Here is a 19,730-nt window from a genome sequence, read left to right on the forward strand (position 1 = left end):
TTGAATCAGGAAAAAATCCTAGAATTGTGTATATATACATATTTTCTTGTAGGTCCCACATGTCAAACCTGTAGAGTGGGTCTGGCGGATACGCGGGCGAGGATAGCAAATTTCTTTGTCCGTGAAGAACTATCCTTTGGGTTCAGGATGGTGTCCGCGCCCGTGCTCGTGGGCAACAAGTGGCGCCCGTATCCTTGCTTATCAGGTTCCATACCTGCGGGCATGCGGGCATTCAGTGCCTGTTGCCGTCTTTATTCTGAACCATTTTTTCCCTTCGTAACACTCACCCATGAATACACCTGCCTTATCATATGCAACCCAAGGTAATTAGATAATTCTATTTAGTTGTCGAGCACCAATGTCGTTGCGCGATTTCATGCCTCACACATATTAGACCAACGGTAATCATTTATGAATCCAGCTTATTTACCACTCTACTCCCTCTGTCTCGAAATAAGTGTTCTTTTAGCTTTCAAATTTTGTGCGACAAAGAGTGGCCCAGCCCAGCATTCATCCGCAAATCCTGTAGTGAGCACCTTTTTGTTGCCGTATGGGAGACATCTTCTTAATCTATATCTAATATTAAAGTGCAGTTGTTTCTTCCAACCATCGTGGTTGTTTTGTTTAAAGTCCCGTAGTCTGTGCATGTGGGCCCGTGGTGGCTGGGTGGCTAGGCACGGGTGCACAGCTTGACCCTGCTGTGCTGCTGCAGCCGGTGCTCTGCTAATGAGGAAGAAGAAAGAGGAGATACGGCCATACAGGAGGAAGAAGACGCTAATGCTGCTGCTTCAATCACTGCTAGCAGGTAGCGACCAACACTCGCCCAATAATGCCCTCCCTAGACAGCATCTGAACAGAGTTATTAGAACCTCCCTAGATTCGTGAGCTCTAGCTAACATGCGGCGAGGGAAACTGAGCATGCTTGAGGAACAAGGGGTTGGTGGTGTCGGAACCAAGCATATGCCCAACAGATAATCGATCAATGCGACCTGGAATCCTATTCGGCTCTGCCGGAATAGATCCTCCCTATTATCATCGGCCCTCAACCTTGCATTATTGCCTCCGCGGCGCAGAGCATTGCTGCAGCCTGCAGAGTAGTATATATCCTCACAGTTTCAGGTTCTAAGGATCAAGAACGAGAAAGGACCAGAGCCGGAGAAAGTTTCAGGTTCTAAGGATCAAGAACGAGAAAGGACCAGAGCCGGAGAAGGATTAGAGAAAGGATACTAGCTCCACTTCGACAGGATCGTGGATGGGGCTGGGAGCCAGAAGAGATCACTGCCAAGGGCAAGCTGATTAGGCGAACTACAATAGGGGAAAAGGAAAAAGGTTGGTAGATTGGATTCATTATATTGGAATTGGATAATTGCTGTATAGAATGTGTGGGATATGATTTCTCACTACTGACTACAAATCAAATGCACGTTACTCATGTTTTGATGTTTTAGATGTATTTTCTAGATGCACTCAAGTTTTATTTGATAATTGATAGTTGTGAGCTTCCAGGATATGATCACAAGAATTTTGAAGCACGCTCTTTTTCATGCCATAAAAAATAGTAGAATGATTTTACCCCGGTCCCCTCGCTGCAATTGGCTATGTGGTGTGCTTAATTATTATTTCATGTTTACAATTGTTTTTTATCACTTAGTTATGATGTTTTCATAACTCCATGTCTGGTTTTCTTAGTTTTATTTGTGCCGAGTGCCTCCTTGCAATCAACCAAGTAGAGCCATGTGCCATTGAGGACATGGCGCCAGGGAGGGGGGCATCTAGCAGTTGGGGGCTCGATTTTGCACTTGATTGGAACGATTTGGAGTGGATTATAGAAGGGAGGTGGATGGAAATGAGAAGAAGAGGAGGACGCGCTCCTGCTCATGGCGGCCAGAGGCGTTGTGGCCTAGCGCTCGAAGCGGGAATGAGGCTAGGCACGGGGAGGACGAGCGCTTGCCTGGGCGACGGTGAGGACGGTAAGGTGCACAACGCCTAGGTGACGGCGAGGATGGGGCAAGATGCGGGTGGCGCCGATGGACGAAGAGGTAGCGACTGGCGCCGATGGACGAAGAGGCACCTACTGGCTGGATAATGATGAGAACCGGGGAAATCGAATGAATGGATAGAGCGGAGGTTAAGCAGTGAACTTTTTTTATTTCCATGTGTGGGTCCCACATAATAAACAGACGACATCAAACTACCCACAAATATCTTCTACTACTATACTTGCAAAGAGAGGACTACTAGGGACAACACACCAGTATATTATGAAGCGAAACAAACATATTAGAAACAAGCGAATAATAATGTGAGAGCAAGGACGCGTAGCAACGCACGGGTATTTCTGCTAGTTGAATTCTAAAGAAAGGAAACGTGAGTTTCAAATCACTTCCATTGGGGTCTTTTAACCCCACCGTCACTTTGAATTTCGTGGGCACTGCGCGCCTAGGAGGGCACCGCGCTTGGGACGCAAAAATAAACTCTTTAGTGGGTTCATTAGAGTGAACTTGAAAATCAGCTTGTTGTTTTAGGTCCCGGTAAATCTCATCTAATTAAAGCAACACTCACACCAATAAAGAAAGTGTATAGAGAAGCGTGTAGAGCTAAACAAATGATTAATTGATTTTATTTCTTTGGTTCCAATGTACATGCATTTATTCAGAATTTAGAAAAACTAAATAGACAGCATAAGTTTCAATCACAATTAGTATTAGTTATTAGGGACAACATAGACATTTCTCACAACTACTAATGTGTCTGAAATTTTCTAAACAAACATTTATTTTGAGATGGAGGGAGTACGTGCGTGGCTCGCAGTGAGAGGGGTGCAATAAATGGATGCGGTGGAAGAGAATAATGGAGTTACTCGCTCCGGTTTTCTTTAGATGTCGATATTTTGTTTTTGAAAATAGTCGAAAAAGCACGTGGCATTTGTGTCTGGAGTCTGCCAAGCTTCAGTGGAAGAGATATGGCCAATCTCAGTGCATGGTTTCATGATACTGTTACCAAAATTATCATGTCATATTTTTTCATTCTTTTCAATGAAATGAAACTGTCAGTTTTAGTACATAATTTCATTGCACAGTTTCATAGACATCATGCATCATTTAATTTTTACATAAAGTTATGATCAAATAAGTCATGGATGAAACTATAACATCCTTGATGCAAGTTTCATTAGGTTTCATAAGACCTGGTAACTGTGCCAACTGAGTTTCATGAGGATGAAACTCCCATCTCCTCTCTCCAAATAATTAGGTTGCCAAGTCAGGACAACTGCTGATGTAGCATAGGATTTAATGCCCATGAAATCTCACATGACACCCCACTGAGGCTGGTCTTAGGACGTTGCAGCTACGCCTCGACTGTGTTGAGAATTTAATTGGCATGTGATGGGTACCTGTACCAGGGGTACCCTTGAAAGAGAATTTAAGGTGACCGAACAAGAAAAGGCCGGGGGCCAACAACGAGAAGCAACTTGAAGGCAGCCCATGCAACGTCGTGGCTCACCTCTCGACCTCCTTTGGTTGGAAGCTGGAGGCCATGAGTCGCCTCACCAGCCGACTCGGGGATGGGGCCCGAAGGAGGCCCTCAGTGCCCCGCCTACTCCTTGACCAAGGGCGACCAATACCGTACCAAAAGCATTAAATGCGGAACGTGGCTTCCCTGACCGCCCCCGCGAAGACGTGACCTGGTGAAGGGAGCCGACCTTTGGCCAGGGGGTCCAAGGGTGAATCTACACCCTTCGGACCGCTTGGAACAACCTGCAGGACAAGGCCACACGGCCTGTACGTGCCCACGCGCCACGACTTCATCATCACCCTCACCGCTGTGGTGATCCGTCGCAATCAAGACCAGGCCACCACGACGGGTCTGGTGTGGGCTCACAGGCGAGGCGGGACCCAGCGTCAAGTGTCATGATGTGGAGTGGCCGTGAGCACACTAAAGAGGTCGGGGAAAGTCAGGAGAAGCGGCACGCCCCATCCCGGCCACTAGCCTGTGGCAGAACCACCCAAGTTAACCCGGCTAAAGTGTACTCAACATCACATCAAATGCGAATAGACACTTTAATCAAATTAAAATGGTGATCTATCAGGTTTCCCCCGATGCAACCACGTGTTCTGGATCAAAACAAGCATACTCGCACGAAGACGAGTGAAGAGATTACAACAATCCAGATACATTATTACAGGTCCCAAATTAATTTATTACAAACTAAGAGTTCACAACGTAAAGAGTGTTCAGGGTTCAAAAGTAGCAAAAAAAATGATACAACTAACGTCGATCCAAAATACCATGGTGAAGCCTGCCATGATATCAATCACCACAATCCTCGCCGACCGAGGACGGGTCCCACTCAACCGTCCATCCCGAAGGGAGCTGAGACGGCCAAGTCAAACTGGCAACCAAGTCATGCACATCAACATTACCTGAAAGCATAGCCACAAGCAAGGCTGAGTATACTAATACTCCGCAAGACTCCAAGATATGCAAGGCTTTTTGGCTGAGGGGTTTGTTTTGCCAAAAGCAACTAAAGTGGATCCTTACTTTCAAGTTTTAGCATCAGGTTCTAGTTGATTATCCATTCTAGGTAAGCACATATACTAAGCAAGCACGGTGAAACAAACAAAATTAATCAAGCACCAATATTAATCATCAACCTTTGTTCTCTTCTTACTCAGTGCAACATAGTGATCAAGCAGTCCCAAATTGTGAGAGGCAGATGATTCGAATCAAGTTTCTTAACCTTGCAAGGTGGATCTAAACACACAACATATGCTACTACCGTGATGGGTTCACATATATCAGCGGTTCCCATCAATCACAACGTTTGTCTAGAGCCCACTTCCCTTGGATACAATGCCCCAATGGTCCCGGAACGACGCCGTACCGAGGGTGCACTTGTACCAACATGGTGCACCATGGGAACCCAGTTCCAGAGAGAGCAGGGAAAAGGTCCACGCCGGTTCAATTAGATACTAGGCTTCCCGATCCCATACTCAGTATGTGCTCAGTACTTTTAAACACTTGACCACAATCACCATCCCGGTTCGACCTTAGCACATTTATCGCTAGACAGATGGGGCAATCCACCCATTCAGAAGCAAAAGCCCGACCCCGCCCATCATTCTTATGGTTCCAACATAAGTTACAGGCAACTCCTATAACTTGCGAGTGATAGGAAATCACTCGACTTTTACTGACTCCATATTTAGCATTGCAGCTACTCGACCTATCATACTAGTATTCAAACATAGGTACTTAATGTTGGTATACGAGGTAGGCTACGCTAGCGCAAAACAAAATTTTTCTACCGCGTAAACTAGGAAAACTACCGTATATGGATCATGGGATTACCACTCGATGCACTGGTGCGGAAGATGTAGAATCGCGTCGGGCAGCGAAGTTGATCAGCGTAGTCGAACACGTAGTCAATCACGTCGACGTCGAGCAGCTCCTCAGCAGCTCGTCCACGTGCAGCAAGGTCGCCCTCGTGCCGCGGCTCGTCATCGGCTCGTTGTGGCTCGTTGGCGGCTCATCGTGGCTCGTCCAAGTGTTGCAGGTGCAACACCTCCAAGGTATCCACACGTGCAGGGAGGAAGCGTCGCAAACCAGACTGCTAGGTCCACGAGTTGCAACAGGGCGAGGGCGTGGGAGGTGTGGCGGCTATGCTTTGGCCAAAAAGGTACAAAACCCTAGGGCACCCCCACCCCTCTATTTATAGAGGTTCCTGACAGGCCTCTGGGTCCGAGGCCCATTAGTACTCCTAAACCTGATCCAATTAAGATCATATCTGAATTGGGCTTCCAGCCCCTTAAGTGTGTGACCCTATGGGTTCGGATACGTATAGACATGGCCCGAGTACTCCTACTCAGCCCAATAGTCGGTAACGGCCTCTAGCAAGACGTGCCAACTCCTATACGCACACGAAGATCATATCAGACGAACCGTCACAACATCATGTACATGCTATTCCCTTTGCCTCACGATATTGGGTCTAGCTTCAAGCCGACCGCTATTTCTCGATCATGTTGGGTTAGTCCTAGCACGTCTCTACACATGCCCACATTATTAGTTTGAGATCTCCAAGTCCATGACTTGTGAAACATAGTCATCAATTAATACATGTGCTAATCTAATATTCATGTGTGTCCTCACATGAACTCCGACTAGGGACAACTTTAGAATAACCATACAAGTAAAGAGTTTCACATACAATTCACATAATTGCAAATCAATTCAAGTAGCCTTTAATGGATATTCAAGGAACACAATATAAATCATGGATACAAATGGAATATCATCATCTCTATGATTGCCTCTAGGGCATACCTCCAACACTTAAGATCATGCAGCTAAGGCTTCAAGCGACTCCTATGAACTTAAATGCGCAAACATAAGCATCATAGATATTGTATGAACTTTCAAAAAAATCAGGGTTATGCTCCGGGGCTTGCCTTCCTGAACTAGGTTAGTCTGCGGATCGTTGGAAGCTTGGCTGGGGTCTTGCTCAGCCTCGATCTGATGTAGCTTTGCAAAAGGTTCCTCCTTGGCTATTGGAAGTAGCTCGTATGTCCCGTCAACAAGGTTCGCTTCTGCACGAGATGCATATGCAAGAGTGCAAGATTTCATTATTTCATAAGCAGAATGCATTTCAGATGATATTGCAGAAGTATAAGAATAATGACCAGATTCACCTAGATAAGGATTTATGTTTGTTTTCTTCGTGAAGTAAAGTACTTTTGCGATTTAAACCTCAGGCTTGATTTGATGGTGATTGTGTACACAAATAAGGTTTTGACATTTTAGCCTTCACAAAGAAAGGTGGGGGTCATTTCTGGGTTGCTCAACATTCAATTGGAAAGTTATCTTGTTTCTGAATTTTTGAACAACTTAAATTAACATTTACCATTTCACCCTTCTTATTTAACATTTGTTATTATTCCATTTAACTAGATATTACTTCAATAACTGTTCCTAGAAGAACCTGGTAAGATATGGTTCTGAAATTTTTACAGAAGGTTCATTATTACTCAAGTGATCTACTGAAAAAATTTAAGGTGCATTTGACTTCTACAAAATTTTCTGAAAACCAAACAACATTAGATTGCAAAACATGAAGAAAGATTTTTATCTAGAGCTTCATCATCAGTGTGGTTCCACAAAATTTACAGAAGGGTTACCAACACTAACAGAGGCTACTGTAAAAAAAAAATTCCAGGATTTAAAGAGCATGAAAACTATTTATCACATAAAAAGTACATTAAACCACATGCATTTATTTAAGCAAGGTAAAACATGTATTTTACAGAAGCAAGTATTTTTCCTAGTTATTCATGTGCATCAGGAGTGTAACAAAATTGATTTCACATTTTTACCATTTTTCTAAAAATTCCTACAAATTTCCAAAGTTTCAGCCATTTTAACGCCAAAACAAAACGGAAAAGGAAAAATGTTTCGTGGAGAGGCCCCTGGAACTGTTAAACTATCACAGATCAGTCTTAGCTTTTTACGTGATAGCCCCTGGAAAGAAAAGGGGACTTGCAATGTCACCCCTAGGGCTCAGCCGGCGGCTTGCCGGTGTAAATCTGGCGAGCGGCGGCGCTGCTAAGGTTAGGAAAGGGCACGGGGGTGCTCAGGGGCTCACCGCAAAGAGATACACTGAGGGGCTCGGGGGCGGAGGCGGCTCGACAGCGAAGGTTCACGGCGAGGTCTCTGGCGCGGCGGCGGAGCTTTTTCTCCGGCGACGCCAGAGGTGCGGGTGGCCAAGGGGTGGTTTGGAAGGCTCGAGTGGAGTGTGCGTGGTGCACCTACAGGCTCAGCGAGCGGCAGGGATGGCCGGAGGGTGGAGCTCGGCGGTGAGGTGCGTGATGGCGCTCTGGTTTTGCTAGTGGTGGGAGAGGTGGCACGGTGAGGCACCAACGAGGCTTGGGGTGCCTTTTATAGGCCAGGAGAGGTGCGAGGAGGCGATAAGGATGTCGTGGGAGAGCTCGACCCCCTCGGGGTGCACGGAGGTGGCCGAGCATTGGCGGCGCAGAAGGAAGATGCGTCGGAGTGGCTGTAGCGGTGCACGCGCGTGGGCGCTCGACGGTGAGTGGCGGAGTGGGATATGGGGCGATGCGCCATTCCTTTGGTTGCGTGCTGGGACTGGCCGGGAGGGGAGCTCGAGTTGTCACCTCCATGGCGGTGAGTGGTCGGGCGGCTGCCGATGGCGCAACACGTTGTGGTGGTGGTGGTTTTCGGGGCGTGTGGTGCGTGCGAAGGAAATTGGCCGGTGGAAATGCGGCGTGGAAGGGTGGAGATTGTGCGACACGGATTGGGCAAAATCCTGGGGACGAATTGTCCCATCGCTAGTGAACATTGGCTGGGGGGCTGCGCTGGTCGGGCGGCGCCGCGTGGTGACGGCGCGCGCGAGACGCGCGGTGACCGTGCACCGGGCAGAAGGGTGGGAATGCGATGGCGTGCAAAGCAACTGGGTTTGAGCCAGTTTTTCTCCAAAAATTTAAAAAGTTTCCAAAAGTTGGGATTTGGTCTTTTGAATGTTTTCTACCTTCCCAACCTAGTTTGCTTGTTTTTCACACTTAGCTGCTTATTTGGTCTTGTTTGACTTTAATTTGCCCTTTTTGGTGAGATTTCATGTTTCAAGTTCATTTTGCATTTCAAACATAACAAGGTTTAAGTTCTAAGTGTGATTTTAACTGTTGATTACTCTAATTAGCCTTTGAAAGACACACTAAACTAGGGATGTTACATGGCCAAGGCTTACCCACTCATCTACGGTACGGATGTCAATGGTAGCTAATGTCCCGTTCACTGCCATGGGGTTGGCGGACGGGGTGGGGGCACATCCTGGAGTAGGCCAAGCCAGGACTCGGAGCTAGCCACACTAAACTAGGGATGTTATAGCCTACCTCCCTTAAAAAAGAATCTGACCCCGAGATTCAAGTGAAGAAAGCTAGTGTGGCTCTGCACGTACCTCCCTAATCGAAAAGAAAACCGCGGAAATGCTAATAGAGATACTCCTCTGTTTCCCATGTAGCTTCATCCTCAGTATGATGGCTCCACTTTACTTTGAACATTTTCACCACTTGCCTACAGGTTCTCCTCTCCTTACGATCAAGGATCTTAATTGGGTATTCCACGTAGGAGAGATCTGGTTCTACCCATACATCTTCATGCTCAATGATCTCAGTTGGGACTTCTTGAGTTGAGACACATGAAAGATATCATGGATAGCAGCAGCCACCGGACGCGAAGCACAGGTCCAGCCAATGGACGCGAAGCGCAGGTGGCCCCCAAGCTTGCCGCACGTCGGCCACAACCACAGCTGGACGCCAAGGAGCCGGCCAGCACGAGGAAGGGGCAACAGCACTGCGGCAACCCGCCGCCTCAGTGCATAGTCACCTGGGCGGTGCCCACAATGCGTAGTGCACCATAGTGGCTTGATGCCGTGATTGTGCGGAGTTCGACCGCGATGTCCACCGCGGCCACTGCGGCTGCCACTACAAGCGCTCACGCTCTCTGACCCCTGATAGTCCAGGCCCGAAGGCCTTTAGGAGAAGGATCCGCTTCACACCCTTCCCCGAGCGCATCTGCACCCCGACCAACATTAGCAAATACGCTGGGGACACGAACCCCAGCATTTGGCTGGAGGACTATCGGCTCGCCTGTCGAGCTGGTGGCGCCAACGATGAAAACTTCATCATTCAATACTTGCTGATCTTCCTCGCAGATTCGGCACGACCATGGTTGGAGTATCTCCATACGGACTGCATCCACAGCTGGTCCAACCTTCGCTGGATGTTCATCGGCAATTTCCAGGGTACGTACACCTGACCGGGCAACTCTTGGGAGCTCAAGAGCTACATATGCTGTTTATCCCGGTAGTGCAACGAGCTACACGACGTGGTCGACACCAACGTGATCGGGGCATTCATCTTGGGGACCACTTGCAAGATGCTCATCCACAAGCTCGGGTGCGCCAAACCTCACCCTTGGATGATGAGTGATTGACAACATTGTGTTGGATTGATGTGCTCTTGGTTTGTGATGCGAAGGTGTGGAGCTCGAAGGCGGTGATCAATGGCAAGGTGAAGGTCAAGTAGAGATGGGCCATGCCGATGGACTCGGAGCGGTGAAGGATGGACGTGAGACTTGGACTGAGGGACCAGAGCGTCAGAGGATCAGCCGCGGTGGCTAACAATTGGGGACATCGACAAGCGCAAGTGTACATGGAGGAGTGACCGTGTTGACCAAGTCAATATGGTGGACGTGCAAGTCAAGCAAGGGCGCTAGAAGACTTGGCGGCCGGGCGGTCGAGGACGGTGGTGACACGTGTCGAGGAGCAGGTTTGGTGGTTATGGCCGAAAAAACCATAGGCGGATGGTTTCCGGGTTTGGGCCGCAAAACCCGTGCGGAGGTTCTGAGGAGGAACACGGAGGCACATGGTGGAATCACAGAGGTTGCGTCGAGGCGAAGCAAGTCTGTGCAGGAAGCGTGGCCGTCCGATCGACCAAACACACAGATGGACCAAAATGCCCCTGCGCAGGTAGTTATCTTAATTTTAAGTTGTAGGGGTAACTTAGTCATTAGGGGAGTCTCTAAATAGAGATGGGGGGCTGGTTGTTTCAGTACCTCTCTAAGCACTTCATCTATCTAGGGTTTTAGAAATTCATTAGTCTACTCTCTCTCTCTCTCTACTTTATCTCTCTAGAGGTCCTCAGATGTTTTGAGCACCGAGTCATTCTATTGAACTGAGTTTTAGTTGCGGGAATGGAGGCCCTAACCTCCTCGTGTCCTCCTTGTGTTGGGGGATGACGATTTGTGCAACTCTCGCTTGAGTTCTTTGCGTTCTTAGTTTCTCCCATTTTTCCCTTCTCACGTTTTTGTTTGATTCGTGATTTATGAGGAGTCTTGGCTCAAACCGATCATTGGGAAATGAACTAGAATGTGAGGGAAGCCTTTCCACCAAAGGAATTCATCTAACTCCTCACGAGTTCATAGATCGGGACGATTCAAGCTCTAGGGTTGAAAAATCAGCATTCCTCACAAGATATTTAATTCCCTTTGATTGGCTGATCTTTTTGAGGAGATCTTTTGGGAACATGTTTGTTATGTTGTTGGAAAACTATGGTTAAAATTTCATGATTTTTGGAGGTCGTTTGATCAAGTTTTCGATTTTTCTTCTCTCCTTACGAAGGCTGATTTTTTTGCTTTTGGAAGTTCCGACATAACTTTGTTCCGACACTGTGTCACAAGTTCCAATAGGAAATTTGCTGAAACGACAGAGACTTCCTGTCGGGAGTTTCCCAGTACTTCCGATAGGTATCGGAACTTCCAATAGGGTGTTGGAAGTTCCGACAGGAGCATTTTGAGTCCTGTTTTAACTCAGATCTTTGGAGTTTGCTTTTCGGAGCTTTGGAGTTTGCTTCCAATTGTTTCCTGAGAATCCCATTGTGTTATCGGTCATCACCATAGACACCCAGCCACCCAGTTGGCTCATGGATCTCTCATCTTCCGCTCGCTTTGGTTTTGGGGTTGAGATTTGGGACAGAAGCCTAAGATTTCAGAAGAAATATTTGAGGCTCCCATTCAGCCCTCCTCTGGTCGCCCTTTCGGTCCTTCAATTGGTATCAGAGCCAGCTAAGGTTTCATGATAGCTTAATCAGTTTCGAAACCCATGATAGCGACCTCTGAGCATTCTTCCTCGACCGCTGCCTCCTACTTTGATGGTTCTGATTATCGGTACTGGAAAACTCTCATGAGATCCCGTCTTAATAGTAAGGGAGCAGGGGTTTGGGAAATCACTCAGGATGTGAACTATGTGATTCCTGTGACTCGTGTGACTTAAGATGATAGAGATAAGTATCACGCAAACAACAAGGATTTGGATATCCTGTTTGCGAGTCTGAGTCATGCTAAGTTTGATCGAGTCGAGGATCTCACTCTTGCTCATGTGATTTGGTCCCGACTTCAGAGTTTCCATGAGGGAAATAGCCAGGTGAAGGCTAGGCTCTTCGAGACCTACAGGCGTGAGTATGAGAATTTTGTTCATTTGCCTGGCGAGTCTGCCGATGCTTTGTTTCAGCGATTCTTGGCTATCGTGAATAAGATGAAAGCAAACATCACCGTTCTACCCTACAGTGATCACGATAGAGCTTTGAAGCTCCTTCATGCTTTGGATCATGAGGTGTGGGGTACGAAGGTTGATGCAATCATCGAGTCACCAAATTATGAAACACTTTCCACTGACGAACTCTTTGCCAAGTGGAAGTCCACTGAAGTTGACAAGAGGCTCCGAGCAAAATAAGGGAGCCCTACTGATCCAAGTAGTATGGTTCTCATGTCTGGCTTTGGACAACCTAAGTATTTGGGGAACTCTTCTTCTATGTCGTTTGCCTTGTCTTCCTTGGTTTCTGTTTCAGAGGAGCAGGTGGAGGTCCTTGACGATGATGAGCTCGCCTTGATCACACGACGGTTCATGCGCTTCAACGACAACCGCACGAACAGGCGAAGGAACAACAACACCTGCTTCGACTGTGGCAAGCCAGGCCACTTCGCCACCGACTGCCTCGACAAGAACAAATCCAAGAGCGGGTACGACTACAACAAGCATAAGAACAAGGACGGCACCAAGAAGAAGAATAAGTACACCGATCGTGAAAGAAGGAGTATCGCAAGAAGGCGAAAGCACGTGCCTTCATCGCCTCCCTCAGCAACGTTGACTCCAACACTGACGACCACACCAACTCAAGCTCAAGTGAGGAGGACGACGACCGCAAGGCAAAGAAGAAGGACGACAAGAACTTCAACGGCCTCTGCTTCTACTCCGGCAAGAACCGCAACGAGTACTGTGTCATGGCCCTCAACTCCAAGAAGGATGACAAGGAAAGCGACTCCAACACAGAAACTGAGGTAAAGCCTACTCCAGAACAACTTGCTCTAGAAGTAGAAGAACTTAATGATTGCCTGATCAATCAAGATAAACTGCTTAAGAAGGTTGCTAGAGAGCGAGTTGAGCTTAAGGCTAAGTTAGAAAGTGCCTTGATTGAGATTGATATGCTCAAGTCCGCTCCTCCTATTTTTGATGTTGTTGAGTGTAATGAATAGTCTTGCATCTTTACAATCTAAGCATGCTTTGTTAGTAGATGAATTGGATTTGACTAGGGCTGCTTTAGATGAGGTCAAGACTAGGCCTGTTTTGCTTGGTGCATGTAAGTCTTGCCCCGCTTTGCAAGTTCAGTTGGACGATGCATGTGCTAAGCTTAGTGCTTTAGGGAAGTCTGAGTTCATTGCTAGATCTAAACTTCCTAAATGCACTGATTGTCCTGAACTCAAGCTTAGTTTGCAACATGCTGAGGATGAAAACTCTTACTTGTGCACGGTTTTTAGTTGGGTGTCAAGTAGGGAACCTCAGCTAGGCATGATGATTCAGGAGTTCAAAAGGGCTGATGGTTTTGGGCTTGGGTCTGTTATGAAGGGTTGTCATTTTAATGGGTTGCACAAGTTCTTTGATGGGTTGTATGAGAAGGTGGGTCAAAACAATGGTGAGAGAAAGAAATGAAACTATAACTAGTGTGAACCACCAGCTGACTACACCCCTCGAGAGTCATCCACTAAAAATAGAGAGCAACCTAATATAGCTTGTGAGAAAAACTTGTCTGAGTGTGTGAGAGATGGAGTTTTCATTGAGACACCACCCAAAGCACCCAAGAAAGCCATTTGGGTGGAAAAGCCAAACCACCTAAAGAACAAGCTTGACACACTTCCAGAAATTTCTCCTAAGAAACCTCCACCAAAACCCCAAGCCAAGCCACAATCTAGAGTGAATCCACAACCAAAACAACCATCTAGATTCCACTGTGAGCATTGCAAGAAAGGGGGTCACCTTGAGGAGTTTTGTTTTCGCAAGAAGGCTTTGAGGCGTCAGCGTGAGTGGGGCAATAGGGATATATACTACCCTTCTCATGGTGTAATGTGCCTAGATCAGTCCCTCCACCTCGTCGTGTGGATAGTGTGCATTTTGCTCCTTTGCATGTTGTTGCCAGGCATGCCCCTCGCCATGATCAATATGGCCCAGGACAGCATGGTCATGGTTTTGAGTCTCGGAGCTACAACGGACCACATTTTCCCCCTAGCGTTGGCCGTAGTCCTCCTGTGAGACGAGAGATGGTTGATTTTGCTAAACCCACTCTTGAGCAAATGGTTCGACACTAGTATTCTACTTGTTTTTCTAACCCCAGTGTTGAGTCATTTTCTCATCCTTGGTCCTCTTTTGCTTGAGCAGGTCGGAGGCCTGGAGAACACGTGGCTCATTGATTCCGGTTGCTCTCAACACATGACCGGTGATCACAGATGGTTCTCCAGCCTTACCCCCGTGATGACCAAGGAGTACATCACTTTTGGGGATAACAGCAAAGGTAAGGTAATGTCTGAAGGTACCATCAAGGTGAGTGAGAACTTCATGCTTAAGCGAGTTGCCCTTGTAGATTCTCTTGGCTTTAATTTGCTTTCGGTTTCTCAACTCCTTGACGATGGCTTTGAGGTGCGTTTCAAGCATGGGTCCTCAAAGATCTTGGACTCTCGGGGGCGATCTTGTGTGTGTGATCATCCCCGAGGGTCAAGTGTTTCAGGTTGATTTTTCCAAATCATTTGGTCTTTCTTGATGTCTTGTGGCTGGCTCATCTTCTGAACTTTGGAAATGGCACAGAAGATTGGGCCATTTGAGCTTTGACTTGCTTTCCCGATTGAGTGCTTTGGATTTGATTCGAGGTTTACCAAAATTGAAATTTGAGAAAGATTTGGTTTGAGCTTTTCCCATGTGCCTCTTCTTTGTGACAGCACGAGTGCCATAAGTGTAGCCAAGAACCCTATTCTCCATTCACAAACCAAACATATAGATGTGAGATACCATTTTCTGAGAGATCATGTTAAGAGAGGAGACATTGACCTTGGCTATGTTGCTACCCAAAACCAACTCGCTGACATTTTCACCAAACCCCTGGATCAAGCCTCTTTTGCTCGTTTGCGGGGGGAGTTGGGTGTTTGGTTTCCTTTCTGAGTTGGTTTTTGGTGCTTCTCTTGTATCATATATGTATAGTCATTTTTCTTGTTTGGCATTCATTGCATCCGTATCATGTTGCATTTGTATCATATTGCATTAGATGAGCTTCTCTTATATGCCCTGTATACTACCTTATGCTACTTGTGAGATAGTGCTTTGGTTGGTTATTTTGATGCAATGTGCAGTTATGCTCTTGATGATCTTGTTTACTTAATGAGATAACTGCTTTCTAAAATCTAATGCTATATCACCCATGAGTTGATCCTTAGTTATGATTTGCCCCTATTTGAATGCTAGTTCCATTTTTTAGCTTATGTTTGGAATGCATGTTCTTTACAATCGGGTCAAAGATCTAGGTATCATTGCAAATGTTTAGCCCATGATGCACCCCTTGGAGAATCATGGCTTCTTTGTGCCGCAAAGGCACTTCATGTACTTTACCTTGTGTGAATCATGAAAAGAAAAATTCAAGAAATTCACCAAGTATTTATACTTAATTGTTTATATTTTGGCTTGCTTAGTTGTTACAAGATGTCTACCAAAAGAAGTAGGCACTTGATTTCAACAAAGCTTCACATGACAAGAGATGCGTATGTGGGTGTCTGCACTGATCTTTTGTCAAGAATGGTTGTTCCTTGTATGAGTTTTTAATGGCCTAGTTATTCTTGCTTGGGTATTTCTTAACAAGGTATTTGCTCATGTGGTGATCTTTTTCAACATTGCTAAAACTGCTTCTCATACTTGCTCTAGCATGATTTCATCTTGCTAGCGATGCAGTTGCTTCCTGTAATACTCCAAGCTTATCTCTCTTGTAGCCTTTGAGACTATTTCATGGTATATCTGAGAAGCTTGTTCGTTTCTGCATTTCCATGTCATGATTTTCGACTTTCATGCTTATCTTGATGCTTGCATTGCCAACAAGGGGTAGAGATTTCACACAAACTCATTCTTTTGTCGAGGGGGAAGTTTTTTCATGCACTTGTTCAGGGGGAGTCCTGATTTCAGGGAGTTTTTATGCTCTTGTGCTCATTTGCTCTTTTGCCGGTCGCGTTGAGCTGTTGTACCTCTTCTTGAGTAGCCGGATTTTGATTTTCATGTGATTGGTGTTGAGCCCATTTTTTTGCCTCTTCTTGAGGGATCACATGTTTTTATCTTAGTTGTGTCGAGCCTTTGCCTTTTATCTTAGGGGGTTGAGACTTTGCAGTTTGAGTTTTTTTTCTTTTCTTATCAAACTATGAATTTGTGTTGGGTGTTGTCAATGCACTCATCAAGGAGAAGATTGAGGACAAATGGATGGTCACCTTTGGATGATGAGTGATTGACAATGTTGTGTTGGATTGATGTGCTCTTGGTTTGTGATGCGCAGGTGTGGAGCTCAGAGGCGGTGATCAATGGCGAGGAGAAGGTCAAGTAGAGACGGGCCGTGCCGATGGACTGGGAGCGGTGAAGGATGGACGTGAGACTTGGACTGAGGCACCAGAGCATCGGAGGATCAGCCGCGGTGGCTAACACTTGGGGACATCGACAAGTGCAAGTGTACATGGAGGAGTGACCGTGTTGACCAAGTCAAGATGGTGGACATGCAAGTCAAGCAAGGACGCTAGAAGACTTGGCGGCCGGGCGGTCGAGGACGGTGGTGACACATGTCGAGGAGCGGGTTTGGTGGTTTGGGCCGAAAAAACCACAGGCGGATGGTTTCCGGGTTTGGGCCGCAAAACCCGGGCGGAGGTTCCGAGGAGGAACACGGAGGCACGTGGCGGAATCACAGAGGTTGCGTCGAGGCGAAGCAAGTCTGTGCAGGAAGCGTGGCTGTCCGATTGACCGAACACATAAATGGACCAAAATGCCCCTGCGCGGGTCTTAATTTTAAATTGTAGGGGTAATTTAGTCATTAGGGGAGTCTCAGAATAGAGATGAGGGGCTGGATGTTTCAGTACCTCTCTAAGCACTTCATCTATCTAGGGTTTTAGAAATTCATTAGTCTACTCTCTCTCTCTAGTTTATCTCTCTAGAGGTCCTCGGATGTTTTGAGCACCGAGTCATTGTATTGAACTGAGTTTTAGTTGCGGGAATTGAGGCCCTAACCTCCTCGTGTCCTCCTTGTGTTGGGGGATGACGATTTGTGCAACTCTCGCTCGAGTTCTTTGCGTTCTTAGTTTCTCCCATTTTTCCCTTCTCACGTTTTTGTTTGATTCGTGATTTATGAGGAGTCTTGGATCAAACTGATTATTGGGAAATGAACTAGAATGTGAGGGAAGCCTTTCACCAAAGGAATTCATCGAACTCCTCACGAGTTCATAGATCAGGACGATTCAAGCTCTAGGATTGAAAAATCGGCATTCCTCACAAGATATTTAATTCCCTTTGATTTGCTGATCTTTTTTAGGAGATCTTTTTGGAACATGTTTGCTATGTTGTTGGAAAACTATGGTTAAAATTTCATGATTTTTGGAGGTCGTTTGATCGAGTTTTGGATTTTTCTTCTATCCTCACGAAGGCTGATTTCTGTGCTGTCAGAAGTTCCAACATAATTTTGTTCCGACACTGTGTCGGAAGTTCCAATGGGAAAATTGCTGAAACGACAGAGACTTCCCGTCGGGAGTTTACCGGTACTTTCGATAGGTATCGGAACTTCCGATAGGGTGTTGGAAGTTCCGACAGGAGCATTTTGAGTCCTGTTTTGACTCAGATCTTTGGAGTTTGCTTTTCGGAGCTTTGGAGTTTGCTTCCAGTTGTTTCCTGAGAGTCCCACTGTGTTATCGGTCATCACATTAGACACCCAGCCACCCAGTTGGCTCGTGGATCTCTCGTCTTCCGCTCGCTTCGGTTTTGGGGTTGAAATTTGGGACAGAAGCCTAAGATTTTAGAAGAAATATTTGAGGCTCCCATTCCCCCCCCCTCTGGTTGCCCTTTCGGTCCTTCACAAGGGGAAAGAGCCCCTGGATGTCGATGTCAACGCCGGGGAGGAGGACACCTTTCCCGAGTCTCAGGATTGCCTTATGATCTTCGGCAGCTTGGACTTCTATGGGACTCGTAAGAGAAAAAACACGGCTAGGCAGGTATTAAGTGCTGACCCCGTTGTTCTGACCTACTTGAAGTGGTCAGACATGGCTATCATCTTCAACAGGACCGACCACCTCGACAACATCGGGGCACCACGGAGGCTTCCCCTCATGGTGGCCCTGATCATCATGACCTTCCGCTTGCTCAAGGTCGGAGCTCTGACCAAAGGGGGCGTCTTTCCATGGGGTCATCCCAGAGAAGCAGGCGATCCCCCTAGGGCAGATTGACCTGCCCATCACCTTTGGCACCTCGGCCAACTTCCGCACGGAGATCCTTACATTTGAGGTGGTTGATTTCGTGGGGTCTTACCACGCGATATTTGGGAGACCAGGCTACGAGAAGTTCATGGTGATCCCGAACTATACATACCTCAAGCTCAAGATTCCTAGGCCCTGCGGCGTGATCACGGTTAGCGCCAACCATGAGTTCACACTTCTCTGTGACGTAGAGAACTGCGAGTTAGCAACGCAAACCATTTGCTCCCTCGAGTTCTTCAAGATCCAATAGATCACGCAGGAGGTCGCCCGGACTCCAACAAAGTTTCAACCTCGGGAGTCTTCAAGCCCACAAAGGACACCAAGGCGGTCTGCGAGCATGCATCGCCAGGAGTCTTCGTCAACAATTCCCACGAGTCATCAATCAAGCTCGCCAAGGCACCCACCCCTGCACCTGATGCAGCCCACCCTGACCTAGCAACAGGGCCAGCTGCGGGGGCCGAGCAGAGCACTCCCGACCTTGAGGTCGCAGCGCTCGAGCCAAACTGGACCACGCCTTTCCTTGAGCACCTCCTACGGGACACCCTTCCCACTAACGCCACTGAGGTGTGCCTCCTCGCTAGACGTGCGAAGGCCTTTGTGATCCTCAGGGATGAGCTCTACAAGCGCAGCCTGTCGGGCATCCTCCAAAAGTGTATTCCCGCCGACCAGGGGCGGGAGCTGCTCCTGGAGATCCACGCCGGCATCTGTGGCCACCATGCGGCCCTGAGGTCGCTGGTTGGCAAGGCATTCCGACAAGGTTTCTACTGGTCCACGGTGGCAGTAGACGCCTAGCAGATCATCCACTTCTTTGAGGGGTGCCAGTACTATGCATGACAGATGCATGTGCCAGCTCAAGAGCTGCAGACCATCCCGATCCCATAGCCCTTTGTAGTGTGGGGCCTTGACCTAGTCGGGCCCTTCAAAAGAGCGTCTGGGGCTACACCCACCTCCTCGTGGTAGTGGACAAATTCACCAAATGGATCGAGGCAAAGCCCATTACCAAGGTCAAGTTAGCAGCCGCAGTTGAGTTCTTCCTCAACATCATCTATAGGTTTAGGGTCCCGAACTCCATCATCACCGACAACGACACACAGTTCACGGGGAGAAAATTCCTATGCTTCTGCTATGACTACCACATCCGGGTTGACTGGGCCTCCATGGCCCACCCACGCACCAATGGGTAGGTCAAGTGGGCCAATGACATGGTCCTGCAGGGCCTCAAGCCTCGCATCCTCGACAGGCTCAAGAAGTTTGTAGGACAATGGGCTGGAGAGGTGCCCGCGGTGCTCTGGAGCGTAAGGACCACCCCAAATTGATCCACAGGCTCAAGAAGTTTGTAGGACAATGGGCCG

At 47.4% G+C, this 19,730-nt stretch overlaps 1 protein-coding gene across 1 annotated transcript; it reads left to right on the forward strand.

The window, feature by feature from the left end:
• The first annotated feature begins 12,382 nt into the window (after positions 1 to 12,382).
• On the forward strand, positions 12,383 to 13,104 carry LOC106804463 (putative uncharacterized protein DDB_G0282133). Its single transcript, XM_014805629.1, has 2 exons — positions 12,383 to 12,642; positions 12,711 to 13,104. Exons 1-2 carry the CDS (start codon positions 12,383 to 12,385, stop codon positions 13,102 to 13,104), a joined length of 654 nt encoding a protein of 217 aa, XP_014661115.1.
• The last annotated feature ends 6,626 nt before the right edge of the window (positions 13,105 to 19,730 follow it).

Source organism: Setaria italica, chromosome VIII (assembly GCF_000263155.2).
Source record: "Setaria italica strain Yugu1 chromosome VIII, Setaria_italica_v2.0, whole genome shotgun sequence".
Lineage (NCBI taxonomy): Eukaryota > Viridiplantae > Streptophyta > Magnoliopsida > Poales > Poaceae > Setaria > Setaria italica.